The sequence below is a fragment of the Centropristis striata genome, chromosome 3 (assembly GCF_030273125.1).
Source record: "Centropristis striata isolate RG_2023a ecotype Rhode Island chromosome 3, C.striata_1.0, whole genome shotgun sequence".
Lineage (NCBI taxonomy): Eukaryota > Metazoa > Chordata > Actinopteri > Perciformes > Serranidae > Centropristis > Centropristis striata.
Genome location: NC_081519.1, coordinates 15,424,812 through 15,449,936, shown reverse-complemented (window position 1 = coordinate 15,449,936; position 25,125 = coordinate 15,424,812). Strand labels below are relative to the sequence as shown.

General features: G+C 37.1%; 1 protein-coding gene across 11 annotated transcripts in view; it reads right to left on the bottom strand.

The window, feature by feature from the left end:
* cast (calpastatin) overlaps positions 1-14,376 on the bottom strand; it is a 52,310-nt gene extending 37,934 nt beyond the window's left edge. For 4 of the 11 annotated variants that reach the window (XM_059328554.1, XM_059328556.1, XM_059328561.1 and 1 more), the window contains exon 1: positions 7,010-7,134. In XM_059328554.1, the coding sequence (XP_059184537.1) occupies positions 7,010-7,084 (75 nt within the window). In that variant the 5' untranslated portion in view covers positions 7,085-7,134. Of the gene's footprint in view, positions 1-7,009; positions 7,135-12,742; positions 12,833-13,557; positions 13,823-14,246 lie in introns of those variants that run through there. The other 7 variants (XM_059328553.1, XM_059328551.1, XM_059328552.1 and 4 more) reach the window with 7 other exon arrangements.
* Between the last annotated feature and the right edge of the window lie 10,749 nt (positions 14,377-25,125).

Sequence of the window (25,125 nt, the reverse complement as noted above, 5' to 3'; positions counted from 1 at the left end):
TTAAGAAACTCACAGTTAGACTGAAAAGGCTACAAATAAGCTGACCATTAATACAAGTTCTGACATGTTTTCTCTGGCCCATAACCCCCCAAACAAAGGAACAGACAGGAAACAACTTCTGGACAGAAGCCAAAAGTTATGTAAGATTTTCCTGAAAAAACAAAGCCTTTCCCCTTCAAAGCACACACAACATTTCAGCATTGCGTAGTTAATATTTTAAGCCAGACACTTGAAAAGTGTAAAGTACTTCAGACAGGAAAACATGTCAAACATGTTAAAGTGGGAGGGTTTGGAGAACAGCACCACCCTGTGCCTAAACATATTCATAGCAACTAGATGAAAAATGAATGGAGGATTTGTCATCTGGAACAGCTGTGTAGCCTCAGTGTGTCTGTCAACTTATGTATCAGTCTGTTGTTTCATGCTGAATGGACAATAGACTGGCTGCATATACTGTATGTGCCACATGTGTTCTGTCTGCACCATAACACTGCATGAGCTGAAGGAAATAAGATTTTAAAAAACTTTGTTAACATAATGTAGAGTTTAGCCATGGTTATTAAAACTGTCTTTGGTTATACACCTGATGCTCGTGATGCAAACATATAAAGAAAACAAGTGTTGTTTAGGGTCATTTCCCATGTTTTTGCTATGTGTTTACCTCTAGGTTTTGAAGCCTTGAATTTGCCATTTTGACAGTCTCCATCTTGGCTTTTGGGGCCAGACGTGACCATATTTGGGCAAGAGGGTGAAGCTGGGTCAGAGGACACTAACTTATTAGCTAATGGTAATGCTAGCTTGGCTAGCAAGGTGCATCTGTTACACAAAATGAACCCACGACTTTTTAGAGTGTCTCTTACTAAAACAAAACCCTAACAATGCATTTTTAAGTGAACAAAATTTTTACTTAATTAACTTTCATGAACTGAAAACACACTGTGAAAGGGGCAAAATCACACAGTGCTTTGTGATGTACATCACAAAATAGCATACCCTGCTTTATTGTCTATTTTACTCTAAATGGGACCATAATTAACTATATAAATATCATGCGGGAATAAACATGACTTGAAACTAATGATTGAGAGCATAAACCCATTTGTAAATTGTTTACTCAAATAACGAATCAAGTGAGAAGTAGGTTCATTTTCTCATAGACTTCTATCCAATCAGACTAAGCCCCCTGCTGAATTGATGTAGGTTTAAGGCATCTCCACATTGGCTTCAATTTTCAGATCTGGAGATTGCGGTTTGTGTTTAACAGAAAAATTGTATGATTTTATTTATATTACCCAACAATGAACTCTATCTACTGTATAATAAACTTTTTTAAGAATTCCTGAACATGAATGGACTTGCTTAAACACCAGCCTATCACCTTGGATAAAACCAGAGTTGAATTGATCACAGCAGATGTAATCTCAGTATTTTCTTCTTGAGAGTAATAGTCTGGCTTGTTTCTAAGTTCCTCAGACCTAACTGTTTTTGTATAAAAATATCTTTAAAAGGACAAAAAGGCAAATCTACTCAACCCATTGCACAATCCCTGCCCTGGCATGTCCTTGGCAGAAATATGTGTGTCTGTTTTGGTACCTTTGAATCTCCTCTAACAGCTTTGCCCTCTGCTTTTGTGTCTTTGACTCTCTGTGAGGGTTTATGTCTGTGAGAGACAGAGCTGGCCTGTCTTATGCATGTTATACTGGATCCAAACACTTACTTGGTAACCCTTGGTAACACTTATCTTTGTTGACAACTAATGAGCTAAAACAGAACACTGACGCACCCATCCATTGGGATTGGCCAATCAGAGCTGTGAAGTTGGAAATAGGGAGTTTCTTATCTGAACTTCTGTTTCTAAGAGATCACAGGGAAACTCTAAGTGGGAGGCTGTAAGATATCACATTTCTTAAACTAAGTCTGTGGGAAAACACAGGACTGGTGTTTTATACTTCTTCTGGCTCCCAGTGAAACACATTTCACATTGGAAACATTCTGGTAGAACTTAGAAAGTTAGAGTCATATTTTGCCAACCAGTTCTTCAGCGTGTGAATCAGGTTGTCTGATTAAAAACAGAAACTGCCAGAAGGAATCCGTGTACCTCAATGTGAACTTGTAAAGTAAAGCCTGAAATCATATTACTGAAAAACCTGTTGTCAGTGAGTACACTGACTATGCAGAAACAACCTGCAACAAGAAGAGCATTTGGTTAGCTAAGAACTCTGCAAAGGCTTGCCGTATCTCGCAATGTTATCAAAAATGAAAAATAATTAATTTATCTGCCTCACGATTCAGATCGATTCCTCAATTGAATGGGTTCTTTGTTGGCTCATGGTACAACCTGCCACCAAAGTGTTTTTTTTCATAATCCCGCAGACAGACAGACAAACAAAAAAAACAACAAACAAACAAACCGAACGAACATCATAACATTCTTGGTGGAGGTAATAATGTAGACGAAGCAATAACCTGGATAGCTTGTGATATACATGCAGTGACATGGATTAAGCCAGTGAGCACATTTTTGGGGTCACTGAGCTCTGCTGCAGTGTTGCTTTGTAGGGCAGCTGTGAAAATCGTGGAATCATGAGATCACAAAACTATCTTGTTCTGTGTAACAAACCACCTGGCAGCGTACGCTTAGCTGCAGGGTCTCTTGGCTCTCGTCAACTCTTTTATCTAGCGTCAACAAGCTCTGACTAACTATATGAAGCTTGGGCAGCACCACAACAATCAGACAATGTTCGCAACTAGATGATAAGGAAGCAGATAGAAACACCAAGTAAGCTAAAAACCCTGATATTTCCCTGAGGAACCGGCGGAGACCAAAACAGAGCTTAAATCAGTGTGAATATTGGACTTGCAATTATCATCAGGGGGCCAAAGACTCAACTTCCAATGGGTGCTAATGTTACTGCATGTCTGCTGGATGTGTAAATAGGAAACAGGCTTAAAAAAATTGGTTGAATCTTCACTTTTTTAAGACTTAGCTCAACATCCGCTAGCTTCAGCTGCACTGTCAGCATCAGCTTAGCTTTGAGCTTAATTGCAACAGTAGTATTCTAGCTTGCTAACATTAGCATATGACATTTGATCAGTAGTTATTTGTTGTTATGACTTTATGGCATCTGTGGGGATAACTACAGTTATTAGGATTCATTAGGATACATAGTCTAGTCTAATGACTAAGTTGGAATGAAATTTCACTCTGATCCAAAATATTGGAGCAATAAACCACTCAACAATGCCTTGAGCCATGCTGCTTCAGCAGCAATTCATAAATTATTCATATCTACTTTCACACACACTTTTAGCTGCAGTATATCAATCAGTGTTAGTGATTGAATATGTTTTCTTTAAAGATAATTATGTATTCTGCTTCTTTAATAACTCTGATATATATATAAGCTTATTATACTGGAAAAACTCTGACCAAACCAGCACTTTAGCCTCCATCACATATTAACATATATTGAACATTGCAGAGCAAACAATGGTGTTATTGTACAATGTCCATTTCCATGATTGTCTGAGCATCCACTGCTGTGTGTATATCAGCTTGTTAAGACTTGACACTTCCATTACAGTGAATACCTTTATTTGTTTTTGTTAAGGCAGCCATACCTTTGTGTGGCGATGCATTTAAGGTGAGGCCTATTGACTTATGGTGGGTTCAAGTGTGGACAGATTGGAAATGTGAGACATGAGAGTTAGCCGGGGAGCAGCACTGCCTGTATCACAGAGCTAAAAATCAAACCCAGAGAACACACATGGGCAAAGAGAATAAAGATAACTTAAATGTGTCAGCTTCATTCATTAAAAAATAGATGTGATGCACATAACTTTTTCTTTTTCTCTCTCTTTCTTTTTAACTTTTATAACACATGGTTGTGGAACAGTGACTTCAGTGCATCAATATCCTAAAAACTAAGAGTGACAGTGATGAAAAAATCAAATGTGGCCCCTGTGAAACTCTCCCTCTCTCTAATCCTGTGTGCATCCATACCTCTTTCACTTACAGGAAACTATAGCCGCATGTCCATGTCCCATCTCTAAATTTAGCACTGAACTTTACCCCCGGTTTGTTGACCCACATTTTATCAAAACACCAGAAACATGCACAGAAAATAGGCCATTTCTCTACTTGCCTACAGTATTTGCTGTCAGCATATGTTCGATAAGGCTTGTGTCTTACATCTGGAGAAAAATAAGCCTCAAAGTCTTTGCCTCACATATTAGTATGGGACAAAATAAATCAAAAAGATGGAGACATAGTTGGGACTTGTCAGCAATTTTAGCTCATGATAATCACAAGCTTGCTAATGTGTCATCATTTTCCATGTGTTGATGTGAAGCAATACCAAGAATGTTACTTCTTATATCTCATTACAATTTCCAGTTAGCGTCAGACTTCTGGGTCTTTATTACCTAGCCTTACTGGTCAGGACAAACATTATGAAGCTTTGAGCACCGACTTTAGCAGATGTAAACAGACAACAGAACAAATGTGCAGCAAAGAGTTTGGTGCTAAACAATAACGCCTCGCCGGACATTTTCAGGTGAGCCCAGAGGCTTGGAAACTCTCCCAGAGCTGCTTTTATATAACTGACATGACAAAAGCCAAACTGACAGTGGAGTGAGAAATCTAACAAGTCCAGATGAACGCTGGGAAATCACACGAGAGGCTGGCAACGGGATAAACACCAATTTATAAAAACACTTCTAACAGGAAATAGTCTGATAATATTTAGTTATGCCGGATATGTCAACAGAATGTCTGTGTATTTATGCTCACATGTACACAACCTCTCCTCCTGGCACAAACACACACAGCCGAAGGGCTTATGACAGAGCACCACGTGAGGAAGGATCTCTTCAATTCAGCCGACGTTTTCCTGCCTTAGGACTACCTGAAACATTTTAGTTTTGCTTTGCTTACATTCAGAACTTTTGCACACAAGTGGTTCCAAAAAGCAGAGGTAGACTTGTAGTAAATGTTTATGACATTTGAACTTCAGTATCCAGACACATTGTGACATGATGTCAGTAAACTGCACATGACACAGGCTCCAGGTGATTTGTATCAAGGGGCAACAGAGGGTAATTCAAGCTTGGATTTTTCATTTCCTGACAGCGGAAAAATGTACAAGCACCACGTCACGCTTTCATTTGGCGAGTCAGCAGTCTTCCACATTATTTTATACTGAAGACCAACTATGTGCTTTAGGCAGACACAGTAAAAACAACCAGCTTTGTGCTTGAGGACTTTGAGTTTCTCTCATTCACTATGTTTCAGAGAGCTTTTCCTGTTAGACGTGTTCTTTGACTGCTAGACTTACTCATTTATTTTGCAGATTCAGATTTTACAAGAAAAAACCTGTAACCGTCCTAACAATATATAAAGCATAAGTAAAGAATGATTTCACCTCAACCAGATGAAACAATAAATTGCTGCTTAATATAAGTTACATAAGTTAAACACAAGGTCCTTTTACTTAAGTAAAAGGACTTTGAAGACATTAAAACTGAAGTAAAACAGTGCTGCTGTTAACTGTTTACAATACTGCTAATTTCAGATATTAGGGCAATATGACAATATAAATACATCATCAAAATCACTTTAACTACTGTATATTTTCAGCATCTTTTTCGATTAAATTGTAGGGAAAACACCGTTTGAATTGCTATTTACATCATTGGGACGAAGCTTTACGTTCTGATCCTTGCATGTGGGAGTGCTGCTTTGTCAACATGGAGAATACAAAAATAGGCTGTACCATGTGTTTATTTCATATAAACTATTTGTAAGTTGATTACTAGAAAACATGCAGAGAGCTATTAAAAAAGGTAGGATTTAAATAAGTCTAATACAAGATGTGTATTAGAAATCACTTATAAATCCACTGAAGTGTTGGAATAGCTGTCAACTGTATGACAACAAGTGTGAAATGACTGGACTGATGTGCATAACATCCACTCATCTTGTGTATCCGGTCACTTTATCCTCTTCCTGTCATTTGTAGACTTTGCTCTACATGTCCAAGATATGTTTTCCCAGTGGTCGTTTCCAGTGTGTCGAGGCTGTCGACAGTGGGGGAGGCAGACTGCAGCAGCCCAGAGCTGAGAATTCCCCCAAACACAACAAAACAACCTCCCACTTCAAATCTGAAGGCTATCTGCACGCAGTCCTCCTCCCAGGACGAATTTTAACCTTTGACACATACAGTGAGTCAGGGCAATGTAACACATTGATAACAACAAAAACAGAAAGTCCTGACAATTGGTCAGCCAATGTCGACGTGTCACATATATCACAGTCACTTTCTCATGACATGACATGAAGATAATAGCACTGAGGTTACAGGATATAACCTATCCAGTTCCAAGTTGTGCAGAGAAGAAAAAGAGGACTTAAGCTCCAGCTATCCAGCAACACACCCTTTCATATTGCTCCATCTGCTGCTGCAGATTATCACAGGAGAATGCTATTTGGGCGAGACCTGAAAACTCAATGTCCTGAAATATAATTGATTTTCTTTGTGAAAAATAAAATCAGGATCCCCCTCTCATTTTAACAACCATCACAAACATTGGATCATTATATCAATATTCCCTGTGGATGGGTCTTTTTAGCAACAGGTAGCAAACAGTGCAGGCCTTGTCCAAGCCTGGGTTTAATATCCAACTCCTACCAAACTTGCACAGGCTGACTGGGAGCCTCACATTCCAGCAGACAGAGAGAGAGAGAGAGAGAGAGAGAGAGAGAGAGAGAGAGAGAGATTTCTGACTTGGATTAGAGCCAGGATAGTTTTCCTCCTTAAGTGTTTCCCCTGTTAGTCCTTTGTCAAACATACAGGACAAACTGTACCAACAGATGCTAATACAAGTAGCTTTCAACATGCAGACTCACTTACATTAACAAAACAAAACACACGTGGATACTGTTGGATTCAGCACATACCATGGCACAAGCACACACACACACATAGACAAACACTCTATTGGCACACACCTGCTCCTCGACGGCCACATCCTGCAGGGCCTGGCCGTCCCGTGGGCCTCGGATCCAGCTCAATATCTGGCCCATGTTGGCTGAAAGTGCCTCCAAGCGTATGCGTGTGTCAGCCTCTGCCTTGACTGTCGGCTTGCAGCATGTTTCCAACTCAGAGGGAGAGAGCTAGGGAAAGGGGGCGGAGGGACTGAAGGGGGGGGCGTGGTCCGGGAGCAGAGAGGGCAGAGTGGACGCGGGGGAGGCTCAGATGTGGAAATCACAAGAGGCTGGGTCGTAACTCTCTGGGCTATAAAGGGAAGTGAGCTGACCGTGGACTGACACCCACCTGATGAGGGGACACATCTGAGCTGCTTCTCAGGGAAACAGATACTGCTTCAACACACACACACACACACGCAAAGGGGCACACATGCATAAAACTATGCCGGGGGCAGGTGTGTAAAACTATTTTTTGCAGACAATATCTGAGCCATTTATCAACAGGCACACACCCAGATTTGTGATGATATACAGGCCTTGAACACACACCAGCATAGAGACAAAAGTGTACACACTTCTTATGTACACGCAGCAATAAAAGATAGCTTGTGCAACCACCCTGGCTGCCTAATTGCCTATGAGAATATAGGGAGCGGTCTGAGTTTTACTTTACATCTGCGTCAACTTTCTGCCAAGAGCAATAAAACTCAGCTTTCAACTTCATCCTATGTTGCAGTGACATCATCACCTCGCTGGGATTACACCAGGGAATGGCATTGATTAAACCATGGTTATTTCTACATCTGCTCAGGTCAGAACTATCAATCAATAGCTATTGGCTGAGCAAATGAAACATTGTTATCTGTGGCAAATGGATTTCATCATGATTCTGTACTCAACAACAGAAAGGGCGGCAGCAAAACATTTAATTGTTGTTCCTACACAACAGATGACTAATAGTTTTACAGACAGGTGTTTCCAAAGACATTACTTTGCTCCTATTGTTTTCATGTCATGCACAGAAGAAGCAATGCGGGTGCAAAGTGCACTTCCAGTCATAGCTCTGAGGCTTTCCCTCACCTCTGACTTGGGTGTATTGGGCGTCCCTATGGGCAGTTCTTGGGTGTGGTGTGTAGACAATAGAGTCTTTAAGTGAGTCACTGTGATGGAATCAGGCTGAGTCTTGCACTCACAAGTGTTTTAAAAGCACACCTCATCAAAATATGTAAATAATGTGCTAACTGAACAATTAGTGCGTTTAAAACTAGACAGCCATGAAAGTCCTGTTTGTGCGGCACACAGATTGAATGGCTATTAAAAGCAGTGGGAGCTAAGAGTAATAAAGAGGCAATGTATAGATCCTCCTGGGTAAATATTAAATCAATACAAGTGAAAGTTGTTTAGTCAGTTTTTACTTGACTTAAAGTTCTTGCTGTAGACCTAATGACTGTGAAACAACCTACTGAATGCACAGACTTGTAGTTTGTAGAATATGCCAGAAAGGCTGTAGAAACGTTGAACTTGTGTAGGTGGAATAGTTGACTGCGATTGGTTTTTCACCTGTGATCAGTGGCGGACTCAGGCTGTGTGAGGATCAGGGGCGGGAATAATAAAAAAGGGCACCAGCTGCATGCGGTGGGGCAAAGTTTTCTCGCATGTAGGCCAGTCTATATGGCACTGCATCTTTTCAATTTTAATGTCACCCTAAGGCATTCTCAATGGCAGTTTATTATGTTTTATCAACGTTGGGGCATCCAAAAGGGCACAATTCATATATGCATGTTGGAGCTATTTAGTTCTTGTTAGTATTTAGTTGTCTGTTAAGTTTATTATTAACAATGATTATTATTATTAACTTGATTATTCTAGACGTTTGTTTATTTTGATAATATTTTGTTTTGCTAGTTTATTGTTTAGTTTAATCATCATTATTGTTTAGCATATTTAGTTTACATATTATATTTTGGGTTTTATGGAATTTGGGTTGGCACCATGGGCACCTGATGTTATATAGGTAGGTAGGTGGGCAGAGGACCGTCATGCACCTGGGTGGGCCGATGGTTTATTACCAGCGCGAAGATAGGCAGCAGGAGCCATGTTTCTTTGTTCTTTTGTTTGCTTGCTCGCAATGGACAAAATAAACCTTTGGATCTATCAATCATACAGTACATGGACATCACCTTCTTTGCCTGCGTACACCACACGCTCATGGTGCATCAGTGGCATTTTGATTAAGTTTGTTTTAAGTTTAATTTTGTTATTTTTTTCGGACAAAATTGCCACTACAATGCATATGCTACAAAATAACAGTATTTGGAACTGTTATAGAAATGTAGTGAAGTAGGAAGCACAATATTTGTTGTTTAAATTAAGTGGAGTAAAAGTCATACATTTTCAAGCAAAATACAGTTTTCAGTTGTGTTCAGAAATCAGAGAGAAAAAGACGCTCCATATAACTGCAGAACTTGCCTGACAATCTACTCATTTTTAAGTTTTCTCCTGTTTCAAAATACTGCTACTATGATACTTGTGTATAAACATGGTTGATTTATATAAAATAACTCCTAGTAGATCATCATCAAATGTTTTGCCACAGTGAACTTGATGACACTGTGGCAACATTCCCGTTTGGCCCCAAAGCATTATAGGAGCTGTAGTTCCAAAAGCTAAAGCAGGGTCCTCCACCAGATAATTAAAAACAAAAAGTAATCATTGGAGTTGTAAAATCCAATAATATTACATGTGACACGAAACATTACTAAGGCCCAAACTGTCCCTTTAAATGTTTTTTATATTACTGCATCACTGACACTCCTATACCCATTCAAATACGGATATTCACCCCATGCTGAAAGATTGTGGATCCAGAAGTGAAAAACTCAAATAGTTTTACGCTTTGGTAATAGGGGCGGGGTCCACAATTGTTTCTATATGTCTGAGGGGAGGCCCATGGTGTCAGACTTTAAAACACTGCTGCATTCTATCTGATCAGCCAATGTGTTCACACAGCAAAGGAATGAAGTCACACAAGTTCCTTCTATTCCTTCTATGTACCCAGTGACTTTTAAAAATGGACAAACAAAGCACAGGTGCATACATGTGCCTGCAGCATGTTGTACATAATGCAATACACATGCACTTGTGCAAATGCTGATCCTTGCACATGTGTGTAAACATGCAAAAACAGGTATTTGCACATGCTCCGATAGCATGGCACACTCCCTGTCTGACAGACACGCCTTTGTCTATGTGAAGTGCCAAATGACCCAGCTGATAAAACAAGCTCATGCACCATGGGAAGCAAAAACCATGGGTCTGTAAACTACTGAAGCCTCCCTCACACTGCAAAAAAAGAAAAGTTGGGTGAACTCAAAATTTCAAGGCAACAAACTTCGATAAAATTTAAAGTTGGACAATTAAACTAAATATGTTAAGGTTTGTTTTTGAGTTTGCTCAACTCTGAATTCAGATTTTTGAACTTATAATTTTACATTGTAATAACTTTTAATCCTTACTTCTGCTAACTTCTGCAATGTGCTGAATTGGCACGATTGTAACGCTGCTATGAAATGTCAGCTAATGTTGCGACCACAATTTTGAGTTAGCATTGATATGCTAATGGCTACTCTTGTAGCTGTAACAAGCAGGGCCGCATCAGGGCAGCATCAGTTAGCCGCTAGCATCAGTTAGCCGCTAGCATCAGTTAGCCACTAGCTTTCGCTAATGACCGAATTTCAATGCTTTCCCGCATTTCACAGCAAAGAAATAAGAGTTATCAGAACTATTGTCCCTTGTTGTGAACCCCAACTTAAAGATATAAGTAACAACAACTCACCAACTTGTTTTTGAGCAGACAACTGGCTTCCTTTGTTGTGCTAACTTACATTAATACCCTAAATGTCAATAATTTATATTTCCAAGTTTTACCAACTTAAATCACTGTTTTAGGCCAAAAATACAAGTTGGCTTTTTTTGCAGTGCATCACTTGTGTGGCAATGAGGTGGTTTTGCAAATTGTGACTTGAAATGATCAGATTTTTGCAAAAACATTCAGTGAAAGAAACAAGTGATAGTTTAAGTTAAACATTTAGAATAGAAGTGTTACCTGGGAGAAGAAAGTTAGTTAAATATGAATGAAAATGAATGAGGAAATGCTAAATGTTGTCATAAACATGTTTGTGAGTGCCAGTGCCACATAAGTGAGTACATGTAACTGGACTCCTGCGCTGAACGGGCACTCTCCTTTATATTTAGACTCATGTCGTACTACAGCCTCCACTATCTCCATCAGATATCTTCAAACTGTGCCCATCACCACCTCACACGCTGGGTCAGCTACGCAGGCACCTCTTCCTAGAGAGACTACAGGGTTTCTGCACCAGGCAGGAAATGCATGAAGGATTAACAACTCTAAAGCCATATGCAAGATACATAACTGTAAACTTTTGTTTTAAAAAGAGATCTGAAAGATACATAACTGTAAACTTTTGTTTTAAAAAGAGATCTGAAAATAAACATTAAAGGTCAGGTGAGAGCTGGCTCTAGTGGTAAAAAAAAAAAACTAGAAAAATGACCTGTACGCTTTTTAAAAAGACAAAGGAGAAGTAATACAATTCTAAGTAAACGCTTTTACTAGTGAAGATAAAATTATCTCAGGAACTTCTTTCTGAACAAATAAGTTATAGGTCAGAGGGACAAATTTTCCAAGTGCACAATGATCATACCATTATATGTTAACCCTTTGATGCACAACATGGGTCTAAAGTGACCCGACTGAGTTTTTAATTTTCTATATCTTCGCAATAAATTAATTTCAACATTCAGTATTCCAGGTTTTCCTCAATCAATTTGTTTTTCATCATCATACATCCTAATTTTTTGTTTTTCATTTCTTACTTTTTGAATAAAAACCCTTTTTGTATCACTACGCTTCTAATGCACAACATGGGTCAAAAATTTCATTATGGGGGTATTGTGTGTATAATTTTAAGGAAAAATTAATTTAATCAATTTTGGAATCAAGCTGAAACATAAAAAAAATGTGGAAAAAGTGAAGCTCTGTTAATACCTTCAAGATACAGTGTATGTGTGACAAAATGATACATGAACACGTTAAATATATTAAATATATGAGTGTGGAAAGTAACTATTTGAAACAAATTACTATTATTATAGTATTAAGTAATTTAATTTTAATACAAATTTGGATAAATGAGTCATGTTATACTTTAGAAGTGTTGTCCATAGGTTGTGCATCAAAGGGTTAATAAAGAGCTACTATACAGATCTTAACAACAATACAGTGGGTCAACTACCCCTCCTCATCAGAGTCAGCACAAACAACTTTCTCAGGCAGCAGGTTCCCAGACAAGCAGCTCTTACCTGACTAATCAAGCCTGACTGCTGCACTCAGCAGAGGGAGACAAACACAAAGTTTCCTTCATTTACACTCTTACACTGTGCAGTACACTGCAATCCAGCATTAAACTTAAACTTCAGAACAATGTGCACTTATCTACAGTAATGCTTGTACCTATAACTGCATTTTTGGGTCTCAAAATTCTTATGACCACGTACAATTGACCTTTTGAAAAAAAATTTGACGATAACATATTTTCAATTTATTAAAAAACTTAAATAAGCACAAAATGTCTCACTTATAGCTAAAATAAGTAAATCTTGCGAAAAATAAGCCTTTCCTTCTTTGGTGTCAGTGTGAATCCACGAGAAAGCAGGAGGAGGTGAATTCAGTACCTTGCCATAGCAGGACGATGGAGTGGGATAGTAGCATAAAAACTTGCCACCATGATGGACTTCAGGTGGGGAAGGAGACGCTCCTCCGTGCTACAAATACAAACACACACATGCCTGTTATCGTAAATGTGCCTGTTATTGTAAATGTTGAATGTGCTTTTGGCAAGAAAATCAATAGGAGGTGTGTTCAGGATGCTGCTATTTCATCCTATGGTATATGTTTTCTATATGCTTTAGTCATTTAACATCTGCTTGAAGACACTTAATGAAAGTTTATTGCTGCTGAATTAAAAAAGCAGATAGATGCAAACATATGGCTTTCTATTAGATGTATGCATATGTGTAAGTAACAACAACTGAATGTCACTCAAATATAAAATGTTAATTTAGCATAAATAGTTTGGATTGAGTTGAAAGAGTAGCAAGACGCTGCAGGGTTTTTTTTATTATTATTATTATTTTTTTTTTTTACATCTGATCACTTCGAGGCTTCATTCAAAGCTGGCAAAAGGTGCAGCCTATCTTAATCCAAACAGTCACACACCCTTATATCCAAACACTGTGTTTGACAGGATATGGGCATGGACCTTGTTAATTTATATCAAATTCAAAAGGTTATCTTGTGCAGCCTATGCCAAGATTGTAAGAGCATTCAGCAGCTCGTACAACTTCAGACAAGTTGTGCTGGTTTACACTAAATCAACACATGCAGCGTCTCTATGTGTGCCAAGTTTAGCATACTTGAGTCATTAAAGCTTATCGCCAGAGGGTCAAACAGAGAAGAGAGGTGGGTGAAAAGTGGAAGATGTACTCACAGTACTGTCCCAGAAAGCTGCATACGCCATGACGGAACAGAAGGCTACAACACTGATCAGAAATAAAATGCCCAGCCCTGTACTGCCACTCTCTCCTGATCCTCACCGCAGGATCTTTTCTCTCATACGTGAGCCACTCCCCACACACTTCTGATAATTACAACACAGCGCTGTCTGTACTGTGCACTTCTTCTGACTCAGTCATAATTCCGCAAAAGCATTGTTTTCCAACCGGGATCTTGCTCTTCCGCATTGAGAAGAATCAAGCACTGACCTGTTGCCCATATTAAAAAAAAACAAAAAAAACACCACCCCTTCACTCCCAGCATCACCACTCACGTATTTCCAAAGAATTAACTTGATAGACTTGTATTGTGTTTGTTTCCAGTTGGTGCACGCTGTTGAGGTCATATAGTTTGGCTGGACACATGAAAATCCCTAAAGCACAACCATCAATATGTTTTCAGCTGCAGGAAACAGCTGATCGATTGACCGATGATGGTGATTTACAGACAAGGTTAATCGATCTGCAGCAGATTAGAGCAACAATGCAAACATCCTGCAGAAATGCAAAACACATTCACTCCAAAATATGCAGAGAAAATATAAAAACTGTTGCAGTTTTAGAGAAGAGCTTATATGCATCTGTAAACACATGCCAAATTAATGAGATTCAGCAGCAAACTTACTTCTTTCGCCTCCTTAGGGGTTTTACTGTGGTGACCATGGCCTCTCTTCTTGTGTGGCATCTTCAAAACACGGCTGGATGAACTTTTAGAAGTTCTGCGCCTTCAGTTCAGTTCAGTCCTGTGTTGTGGATCTGAGTCTACGGGCTGATCTGCCCCTTAGAGGAAAAATAGTTGCCCCTCCCGCTGAGAAAACTTTCTTCTTTGATGATTGATCAAAGTATAGCTGGCACCAGCAAATGCTTTTGCAAAGAATGTGTGTGTGTGTGTGTGTGTGTGTGTGTGTGTGTGTGTGTGTGTGTGTGTGTGTGTGTGTGATCAGCATATTTAATATGGGAGTTGCAGCATGTAAGGTCTTGTTCTGTATCAGCTTCTTTTTATATGTTGTTCAGCTGCAGAGGTCATACTGGTTCACAAAGATACTACAATGCAGATTTTACACAATTATGATCATATGAATGGTTATGGGAAAGGTGTCAGAGTGAACTATATAAACTGCATTATCTGTATGAGTCACTGTATGTGAATACATAGACATGTTCTGTTCTTACCATGCAGAACCTACAGATTGGATATTTTTTTTGCATGAAGGGACACGCCCCACAGCCCAGGAAGAGTTGACTCACCGCTGCTGTTATCCGTTTCCTCTCAGTGAGCTGCTGGCGCCTTTATGCAGCCTAATGATGCCCCCTGGTGGACAACAGAGGGGCTGCAGGCTGCATGACTGAACTGAAGAGGACACCAGTCATTGTCTTTCATGTAAAACAGCATCTAATTTGAGTATTATGGACAACAACACGCATCCTTTGCGCAGTCTAGTGTGTAAACAAAAGAGTGTTTTTAGTTGGAGGCTACGGCAGCTAAGCTGCAAAAAGGACAGATTCAAGAATACGTTTTTACCTACTGCAATTGCACTTTATAATGACTCCCCTTTTAGTAAGGACAGAAGAATATTTATTTAATATTTATTTACAATTTTAGCTTTGCTGCTTGTACTGTATTTACCAAACTGTATTTTTGCACATGTTTTTTGCACATGTATATTTGCACACTTGCTGTAACTGTTATCTATGAGTAACAGCTACTAATGCACATGGACCATCCATTCCACTTCCTCTATACTAGGCTATGTATTGTGGGCTCATGTTCTGTATAGGTGGAATATGTATGTATTGTTGTGTTGTGTTGTGTTGTGTTGTGTAGTGTTGTGTTGTGTTGTGTTGTGTTGTGTTGTGTTGTGTTGTGTTGTGTTGTGTGTATGTTGGCTGCTGGAACACCTAAATTTCTCTGCTGAGATGAATAAAGTATTTCTTTCTTCTTATCTTATATACATGGAAAAAAGTTGATTGTACAAAAAAGATGTGTGAAAATTTCACACATCTTTTTTACACATTTATTTTCTGCTATGTGTGTTTTCAAGGTAACAATGAAAACTAGGACTGCAAGCAGTACTGAACGGGCCCTCGCAGTACACGCGTGACGCGTGGCGTATAATAATGCACAAACTATCCCTTTAATCCTCATACAGTGTCTGAAGGAGGACTCTTAACTGATATGTATAAGTTAGAAGAGGCAGGTAGCAATGGTGGAAAGTAACTATGTACATTTACTCAAGTACTGGACTTAAAGTACAATTTTGAGGTACTTTTATGTACACTTTATGTCACTTTATACTTCTACTCCACTACATTTTGAGACATATATTGTACTTTTTACTCCTCTACATTTAGCTGACAGCTTGAATTACATTTCAGGTCAAGATTTAAAATGAAAAACATGATACATTTAAAATTATTATTCATTTTAAAAATTAAACCACTGAAAAGTTTATTAGGTAGTTAAAATGAGCGGAGTGGAGTCATTTCACAGTGTGGTATTAGTACTTTTACTGAAGTAAAGGATCTTAATACTTCTTCCACCACTGTCATTTTTACTTCTTTAATTATTTTTATTTTTTCATTTATTATTATTATTTTTATTTTTTTATTCATTTATTTATTGCTATTATTATTATTGTAATTTTAATATTTTTAAAATATTTTTATTATTATTGTTATTATTTATTTTATTTTTTTAATATTTTTATTTTATTTTTTATTTTCTGCGCTTCTGAAAAAAAAATATATATATGTGTATGCTACAAATCCTGATCACCGTATTTGTTTTATTTTTGCAACATATCTATCCCTAACTATTGTTTACCATAAATCTGTTTTCTTTTCATAAGAAATACAAGGAACAGCTTGACCATGTGAGAGACACAGAAGAAGGCATCAAATGTAATTCAGCACTGATTGGTGCACTTCCTGTGAACACACACATTTATCAGTTGACAGCCCGGATGTCAGTGACACAGAGTGGATGAAGTGATGCTTGTATGTCTGAGCATGGACACTGTCCATCCCTCTGATGCCCTTCAGAGACCTTCACACTTACTGATAACACTGTCACAGAGAGAAACAGTCTATCACCTGCAGCGTGATGCCAATCAGGATGACACCAGAGCGACGTTTTACAGCATCTTCTGATTACAGATGACATTTATACAATGTTGGATGAGTTTTATAGAGATGAATGAAGGAAAAAATCCCCAGCCTTTACTCGTTTTATTTCCATTATTTCTCATAATAGCAACAGATGTTTATTCTGTGAGTTATTAAGAGATTGTATTATTTTCACTATAATAATAGATTTCTCAATGACAGCTTGTAAGATATGCAATGTTACACAGCAAAATTGGGAGTGTTAATTCAGCTCACAGAGTGTTAAATTGAACACTTTTTCTGAGTTTATATAGTTCTCACGCATTCTGAGTTAAAATTACACTTTGAAAAGTGTTAATATCTTAACTCTTTAATAGTGTTAAATATTTGACACACTTGGTGTTGTTTTATGGCACCACATAAGTGCACTTTTAACTCGAAATTGTGTTATTCCTTTTCACTTTGAGTGTTAATTTTTAACATACATCATGTTATTTTATGACACAAAGTGTATTTTTAACCCTAAATTCATGTTATTTATTATGTTACGATAAATTAAAAGTGCATTCTGTCTTTAGCCGAACATTAAAGTCACAAAATCTGAAAATCAACTCCAACTGAAGTGAATCTAACTCAGGTGTTAACATGTAACAACGCTGGCAGAGCTTTTTGATCACTACAATGTTAAAACAACTCCAAAATCGACACTCACCAACTCAAAATTATTAACACTGAAAAAACAACACTACAGATTTTGCTGTGTACAAATCAGCTATCAATAGAAGAGCAACACATCTCGTTGCATCAGTGTCCTTCATCAGAGTTTAATGCAAATCAAATTTTGGTTGTAGAAATGTATTACGTCTAATCACAAACAAGTAAGGATTCCTGGTAGCTCTGTATATGTTAAATCGTAGGTCAAACAATGTGTTGGTTGCTGTTGGAAAAAGGGGAAATAACAGGAAACTCCAGAATATAAGAAACATGATCAAAGAGGAAACAAATATTAAAATGTCTTTATTATAATGGGTAAATCAATAATTAAAAAAAAAAGCCAACAGACATCACAGAGCATCATAGACGTGGTTTCATCTATATTCCAATAGGAGTCACAATCACATGCACTGATAACATGACAGGTGAAACAAATAGAAAACACTGAAAACACAAAATAACATTAGATATCATAACAGATTTATTTAATAAATGAAAGGTAGATACTAAGTGTATATAAGTGTTTAACAAAGAATGTGAGAAAAATGGAAAAGAGAATAAAGGAAAGTGTCTGTCAGTTTGTATGTATTACCTAATGATGTGATTGAAATCAAAACACCTTTAAAAAATGTTGTGTCTGATCCACTATTATTAAATAATTAATAAACTATGATGCTTTCATCACAACACAAAGTCACATGTTGTGACAGCTACAATATCAAAGCCAATGGAATGTTATATAATTTATGATGCAATTTAATTTAATGAGATGATGAGATTCAACTTTATTGTCATTCAACAGAGTAACAAATACTAGAACAACGAAATGAGCCATCTAATGCAAAGCTCCACAAAAAATTCAGCTCAAAGTGTCTCATATCTCTGTAGACTTTGGGATGTTCAGTGGAATTTAAAGTGCAGTTCACTGTGTTTGATGCTTTTGCAAAATGTCACAATTGGAAGCAAATTGTATTCCAGTTAACATGAATAATAACATAATGTATCTCAGTCACAAGTTTACATCAGTGTACAGATCACATATTTTATATAATTCTTGATTATTAAGTAGTCACACAGTTTCTCTCCGATCGACACTAAAGATGACAAAAGGAAGGGGTTGGCATGGCAACCGTGTGTCCTTGTTAAGTGTCACGGCAGCAGATTTCACGGGTGGAGGTGACATGGGAGTAGATCAGCCCCACTCACTGCTGTTGTGTGGCTCAAATCAAATCAAATAGTCTTTATTGTCATTATATAGTTCACTATACAACGAAATTAAAAGTGCCACTGCATAAGGCGCATAGTTATGACAATCATAACACAAAACAACATGAGTAAAAACATTTAAAAAATATCGAGCTAAACAAGGACAAAAACAAGAACAAGGACATGTGATGTAATAAATAAGTATAAAATAAATAAATGGCTACTGAAAATGCTATAATTTATACATGAGGTAAATTGAGTGTTTTGCACATATCAATTATATTGCACATGTCCGTTTTATTGCACCTTTTGATTAATTTATCTTGTGTGGGTGTTGAGAGTTCTGAGTGTTAAGAGTTCTGACAGCCCAGGGAAAGAAGCTGTTTTTCATCCTGCTAGTTCTGCATTTAAGGCATCCTTAAGCTCACAATAATATGTTTCATGATCATTAGACTGACTTCAGTTGAAGTTACTTTGATGCAATTTTTTTTATCAATTATGTCACTAGAATGTCTAGACAATGCCATGTCTTGCAAAAACTGTATATAATGTACACAAAACCAGATGGTAATGTTCCAGTAAATAATTGTGAAAGTTGCCAAGAAACCACAAAATACTGGTAATGTCACTGAAGCGTAAATATACTGTGACAGCAGCAGGAAGTGCAGTTGAAGACTTATATCTTTAAGTTGGGGTTCACAACAAGGGACAATAGTTCTGATAACTCTTATTTAGATAGATAACTTTATTCATCCCCGAAGGGAAATTGGGTTGTCACAGCAGTCCGGTATTCAAGTACAATAAAATACAATAAAATAAAATACTGAGGTAGCATAAATAAAAACAACAATAGAAAACAAAGCACAGAATAGAACAAGAAGTTAAAAAAGAACATCAGTTGTTAGGATGGTTGGCAAGATGATGGTAATAATTAAAACTGGTGATATGATGCAACAATGCTATAGTGACTAGACGGTATATAATAATAATAATAATAATAATAATAATAATAGTGCAGTCTATAATATATATAATATAATATGTAATAATAGATAATAAACAATATAAAATTAAAATGAAAAATATAAATAAAGTAATTATAAGTAAAACAATATGACATATAATATATAAAAATAATAGTAATAATAATAATAATAAATAAGGCCGGTATAATAATAATAGTAGTAGTATATTACAGTATATAGTAATAATGGCAGCAACAGTATATATAATAATAATAATAATAATAGTAACACTGCTGTTGTGTGTCTCCTTTAGCTCACAATAATATCTTTCATGATCATTAGACTGACTTCAGTTGAAGTTACTTTGATGCAATTTTTTTTTATCAATTATGTCACTAGAATGTGGAAATATGCCATGTCTTGCAAAAACTGTATATAATGTACGCAAAACCAGATGGTAATGTTCCAGTAAATAATTGTGAAAGTTGCCAAGAAACCACAAAATACAGGTAATGTCACTGAAGCGTAAATATACTGTGACAGCAGCAGGAAGTGCAGCTGAAGACTCCACATCATTCACCACACCCAATTGATTTTGTTTGAGTAGCTGTCTGCAGCCGATGCGGCTCCATCTGCGTCATCCTCCAGCTAAAAGCCGCAGCTTTGCTTCTCCACTTGGAAAAATAATTAGCTGACGACACACGCTCAGACCTCTGACCTCATTTAACTGAAATTGAGTGAGTATTGGTGTGTGTGTTTATCCCGGCCTGATGGAGGATCTCAGCCCACTAGTGAAACACACACCGTCACAGCTCAGCGATAAGGACACAGGGTGCAGAGAATCAATGAAAGCAAAGTCAAAGATTCTCTGCTCTGTAATGAAAACTCCTGCAACACACACTGTCCATCTTGTCAGTATGTCTGCGGCTCTTTTGTGTTTCTGTGCCTGACTGAGTGGCTCAGTCAAAGTAAACAGCTGTTGCTAGGTAAACGTGGATTATACTGCAGACCTGTTTGCACACGGCCAGATGACCAGGTATCAGTCGTCATCATCAGTGCTGACAAGTTCACCCAACAATGAATAAAAAGCTCACTTTATTTTTGGACAAACATCATACATGTTAATTAAACTGAAGAGTCCTTTTGTAATAAGTGCTCTTATTGTTGTGTTTGATCTGCACAGTCTGGCATGAACTGCACGTACACAGCCTCCATTGTGTTCGAGAGGAAAAAACAACATCTACTCTTACAGCACCTTTATCTCTGAGCACGATGATCCACTCTTTCCATCAGTAAACACTTGAACAGCATCTGACGCTGGCAATTTAACTCATAAACACACACACACGTCATAAAAACGTGAAAACACCACTTTAGGGTAAAACAGCAGGATTCCTTTTACATTTTACCAAGAGAAGCAAAGTAAATGTATGTGTAGGGGTTTTTAAAAACAGAACTGCACCTACACAGCCTCAATTGTGTTCGAGAGGAAAAAACAACATCAGCTTCATTATAACTGCACTGTAAAAAGTGTTTGTAGAAATTACAGTAAAATGCTGTCAAATTGCATGAGAAATACGGCCTAAAATAAAAAAAATTGCATATCACCGTAATAGACACTTTTAATTACTGTCACAGAATAGAACAAAACTTTTGAAAAACACAGTTTTACTGTAAAAATATTTTTAAAAATCATGTAAAATGAATGGAGAAATACCATATTGTCTCAAGGACACAATTACCTTTAAATAAACGGACTACTCAGTCTAAATTACAGTTTTTGCTGATATTTACATTTAAATTTACAGTAGAAAACTCACTCACTGTAATTTTTACGGTAAAATTCTGGCAACCACAGCTGCCGGTATTTTACCGTAAATTTAACAGATTATTTTTGACAGTGTGGCTAAAATAATACTCACTGCCAAACTTTACCTGTGAAAATATAAACAGATTATTTCCCTATGCATACTGTAAATCATATATAGAAACAGCCAATCTTCTCACTGATAGCCTTGTAGGTCATATAGAGTTATCACTATTAAACTGAATCTGTTTCATAGCCAGTTAAAACTCTTTGGAGCTGCTTTCAAATTGCTAGTCGCCACCAGAACCAGTTAGACTTGAATCAATGGAACCCTGGACCGGACAGGATTCCCATCGAGATATATAAAACCTTTAGAGCTAAACTAATACCACCTCTGCTTGAGATGTATCGTGAGTCTTTAGTTAGCGGATCCCTTCCTCCTTATCTCAACCAAGGTCATAATAGTTTTGGATTTTTCATTAGTTTTAGTTTTAATTTCGTTGTGAATTTTTGTTTTCAAATTCAGTTAGTTTTATTTAGTTTTTAGAGTGAGTTTTCTAGTTTTAGTTTAGTTTTTATTTTTTGAAAATGCTTAGTTTTAGTGTTAGTTTTAGTTTTTTTGTATTGGGCTATGTGTTGGGTGTGAGATTCAAAGAGGTCATAATAAATTTTGCCTTTATTTCCTTTGGTTTATCCATCTCAGCCCCAATAAGGTTATTAACTGTTTTGAATTTTGGTTCTAGTGTAGACATCCCAGTCTCAGTAAACATATTCACCATGTGTTGCATGTTGAAATAGAAACACTGACCTATGAATGAAAAAAGTTGACAAAAACGAAAACTAAGGACATTTCCCCTATAATTTTAGTTAGTTTTAGTTAGTTTTGTAACCACTCAATACAGTTTCAGTTAGTTATCATTTTTTTAAAAACTCTAGTTTTTATTTTTATTTCAGTTAACGAAAATGTTTTTTCAATTCTAGTTTTCGTTATTTCGTTAGTTTTCGTTAGCTATAATAACCTTGATCTCAACACAGCCGTAATTACTTTGTTGTTGAAGCCAGGGAAAACACCCACTCTCTGTGGATCTTACAGACCAATTTCACTGCTTAATAATGATCTCAAAATTCTTTGAAAAGTATTAGCTAGACCAGGGATGGGCAACTTAAATGCCGGAGGGGGCCGCAATTTTTCATCGACACTACCACGGGGCCACATATAGGTTGCACTTAACTAGATATGATGAAACTGCAATTTTAAATATGTTTACAGTGCAGTAACTTAACATATTTCATGCTCAAATGCATGTATACATAAACATACATAAACATATAACAGTATAAATAGGAATACAAAAGGTTTGAAGCAAATAAAAAATAACTACTTACTGCGATTTCTTTTTTTTTTCAGTGCAAGAACAGCAGACCAACATTAATTGCAAGAAGTAATTTTGTGCATTTTTACACTGCACTTTTAAGATTTCATGCTCAAATGCATGTACACTGTAAAAAATGTTTGTAGAAATAACAGTAAAATTCTGTCAAATACATCAGAAATAGGGCGTAAAATTAAAAATTGTATATCACCGTATTAGACACTTTTAATTACCGTAAATCAAGGAATAGCGCAAAACTTTTACTTTTTTCTGTCATAAACTTGAAGAAACACACAGTTTCGCTGAACATTTTCATGCAAAATTTATGGAGAAATATCATGATGTGTGAATGAATGACACAATTACCCTAAAAATAACAGGATTATTCAGTCTAAATGACAGTTTTGATATGTATCTGATATTTATATTTTAATTGAGAATAGAAAATCCACTCACTGTATTTTTTACGGTGAAGTTCTGGTAACAGCTGCCGGTAATTTTCCGTAAATTAAACAGATTATTTTTTACAGTGTAGTTGTACTGAGGGCCACTTCAAGTGAGGGTGCGGGCCATGTGTGGCCCCGGGCCTCCAGTTGCCCATCCCTGAGCTAGACGGCTTTGAACTGAGTTTGCCGTAAATAATTCACTCTGACCAGAATTGCTTTGTGCAGGGAAGGCAAGACTTTCACAATATCCATAGAGTACTTACAGTAATATAGTGTTTAATAAATCTGGCTGTACGGACACATTGGATGCCGCGAAGGCCTTTGACAGGGTCGAGTGGCTATATTTATTTGAGACTCTGCAAAGGTTTTGTAAAGGGAGTACATTTCTTGGCTGGATTCGACTTCTTTATGCTGCTCCACAGGCTGTAGTTTTAACAAATGCACTGTAAAAAAAACCTGTTTAATTTACGGTAAAATACCGGCAGCTGTGGTTGCCAGAATTTCACCGAAAAAATACAGGGAGTTTTCTACTGTAAATTTAAATGTAAAAATCAGCAAAAACTGTAATTTAGACTGAGTAGTGCCTTTATTTTTAGGGTGATTGTGTCCTTGTGACATTATGGTATTTCTCCATTAATTTTACATGAAAAAACTGTGTTTTCTACAGTCTAAAAGTTTTGCATTATTCCTTGATATACGGTCATTACAAGCATCTACTACGGTGATATTACATTTTTAATTTTACGGCCTATTCCTGATGCAATTTGACAGTGTTTTACTGTAATTTCTACAAACATTTTTTACAGTGTGGGTTGACCCCTGTCGACCCTGTTATTTACCCTTGCTATCGAGCCACTTGCTATGGATATTCGAAAAAACACCGACCTGAATGGAATACAGATACGAGATATTGAACATCACATAGCTTTATATGCAGATGATGTAACTCTGTTTTGTTCTAACTTGAAACAGACTCTACCTACACCTACAGGCTCTACACTTTTGGGGTCTTTGCAGGTTACAAAATAAATAGCACCAAATCAGTAATACTATTTATGAATGAAAATGAGAGACTCAACCCTCCAATTCATACTTATTTTATGGTTTCAGTGAAAGGCTTTGTATAAACACAGTTTAATTAAAAATTTTAGAAATTCAACTTGCACTTTTTCTTTTTGTATGATTTATGTCATTTTAACTGTGTTATTCTGCACAAAAGATCTGTTTGAGTTGTTCCCACTGATTCCACAGAGGTGCAGGTCTTTAATATTTTATAGATATTATATATTGTAGTAAAATACAAGGCCACAGTGAGTAAAATGTAAAAAGAGCAAAAGGTAATCTGGGGAAGTTTCATGGTGACATGTCTACATTTTAGTGTCTCCCCTTAAATACTTATATAATAAGTGAGTTACATTAGACATAATGACTTCTAATACTGACTCACTTGGACTGACTCATTTCCCTTCGAACCCAACATTTGGTTTTAGTTTCACCTGATGAGAATCTGTGGTGAGATGTAGGAGCTGACCACGGTGCTGAAACCTCTCTCTCTCTCTCTCTCTCTCTCTCTCTCTCTCTCTCTCTCTCTCTCTCTCCTGGTGTGGAGAGACACGTGAGCCTGAAGACAGACAGATATGTATTATGTATGTTTCATATATTATTATTGATGTAAATATTTTCCTTTAGCTTTAGCACCAGACAGCCAAAGAGCAGTGGAGCTTTAGTGGTCATGAATAGAGGATGCGGTAGAACCATCTCATAATAATAATCATAAATTACTGTAATAGGATTCATTTTATTGTTGTGTTTCTTCCCTGTGTCTCCTCCTCCTCCTCCTCCTCCGGGGACAAACAGCGGGATATTTTTAGCTCCCCACCCTCCTCCC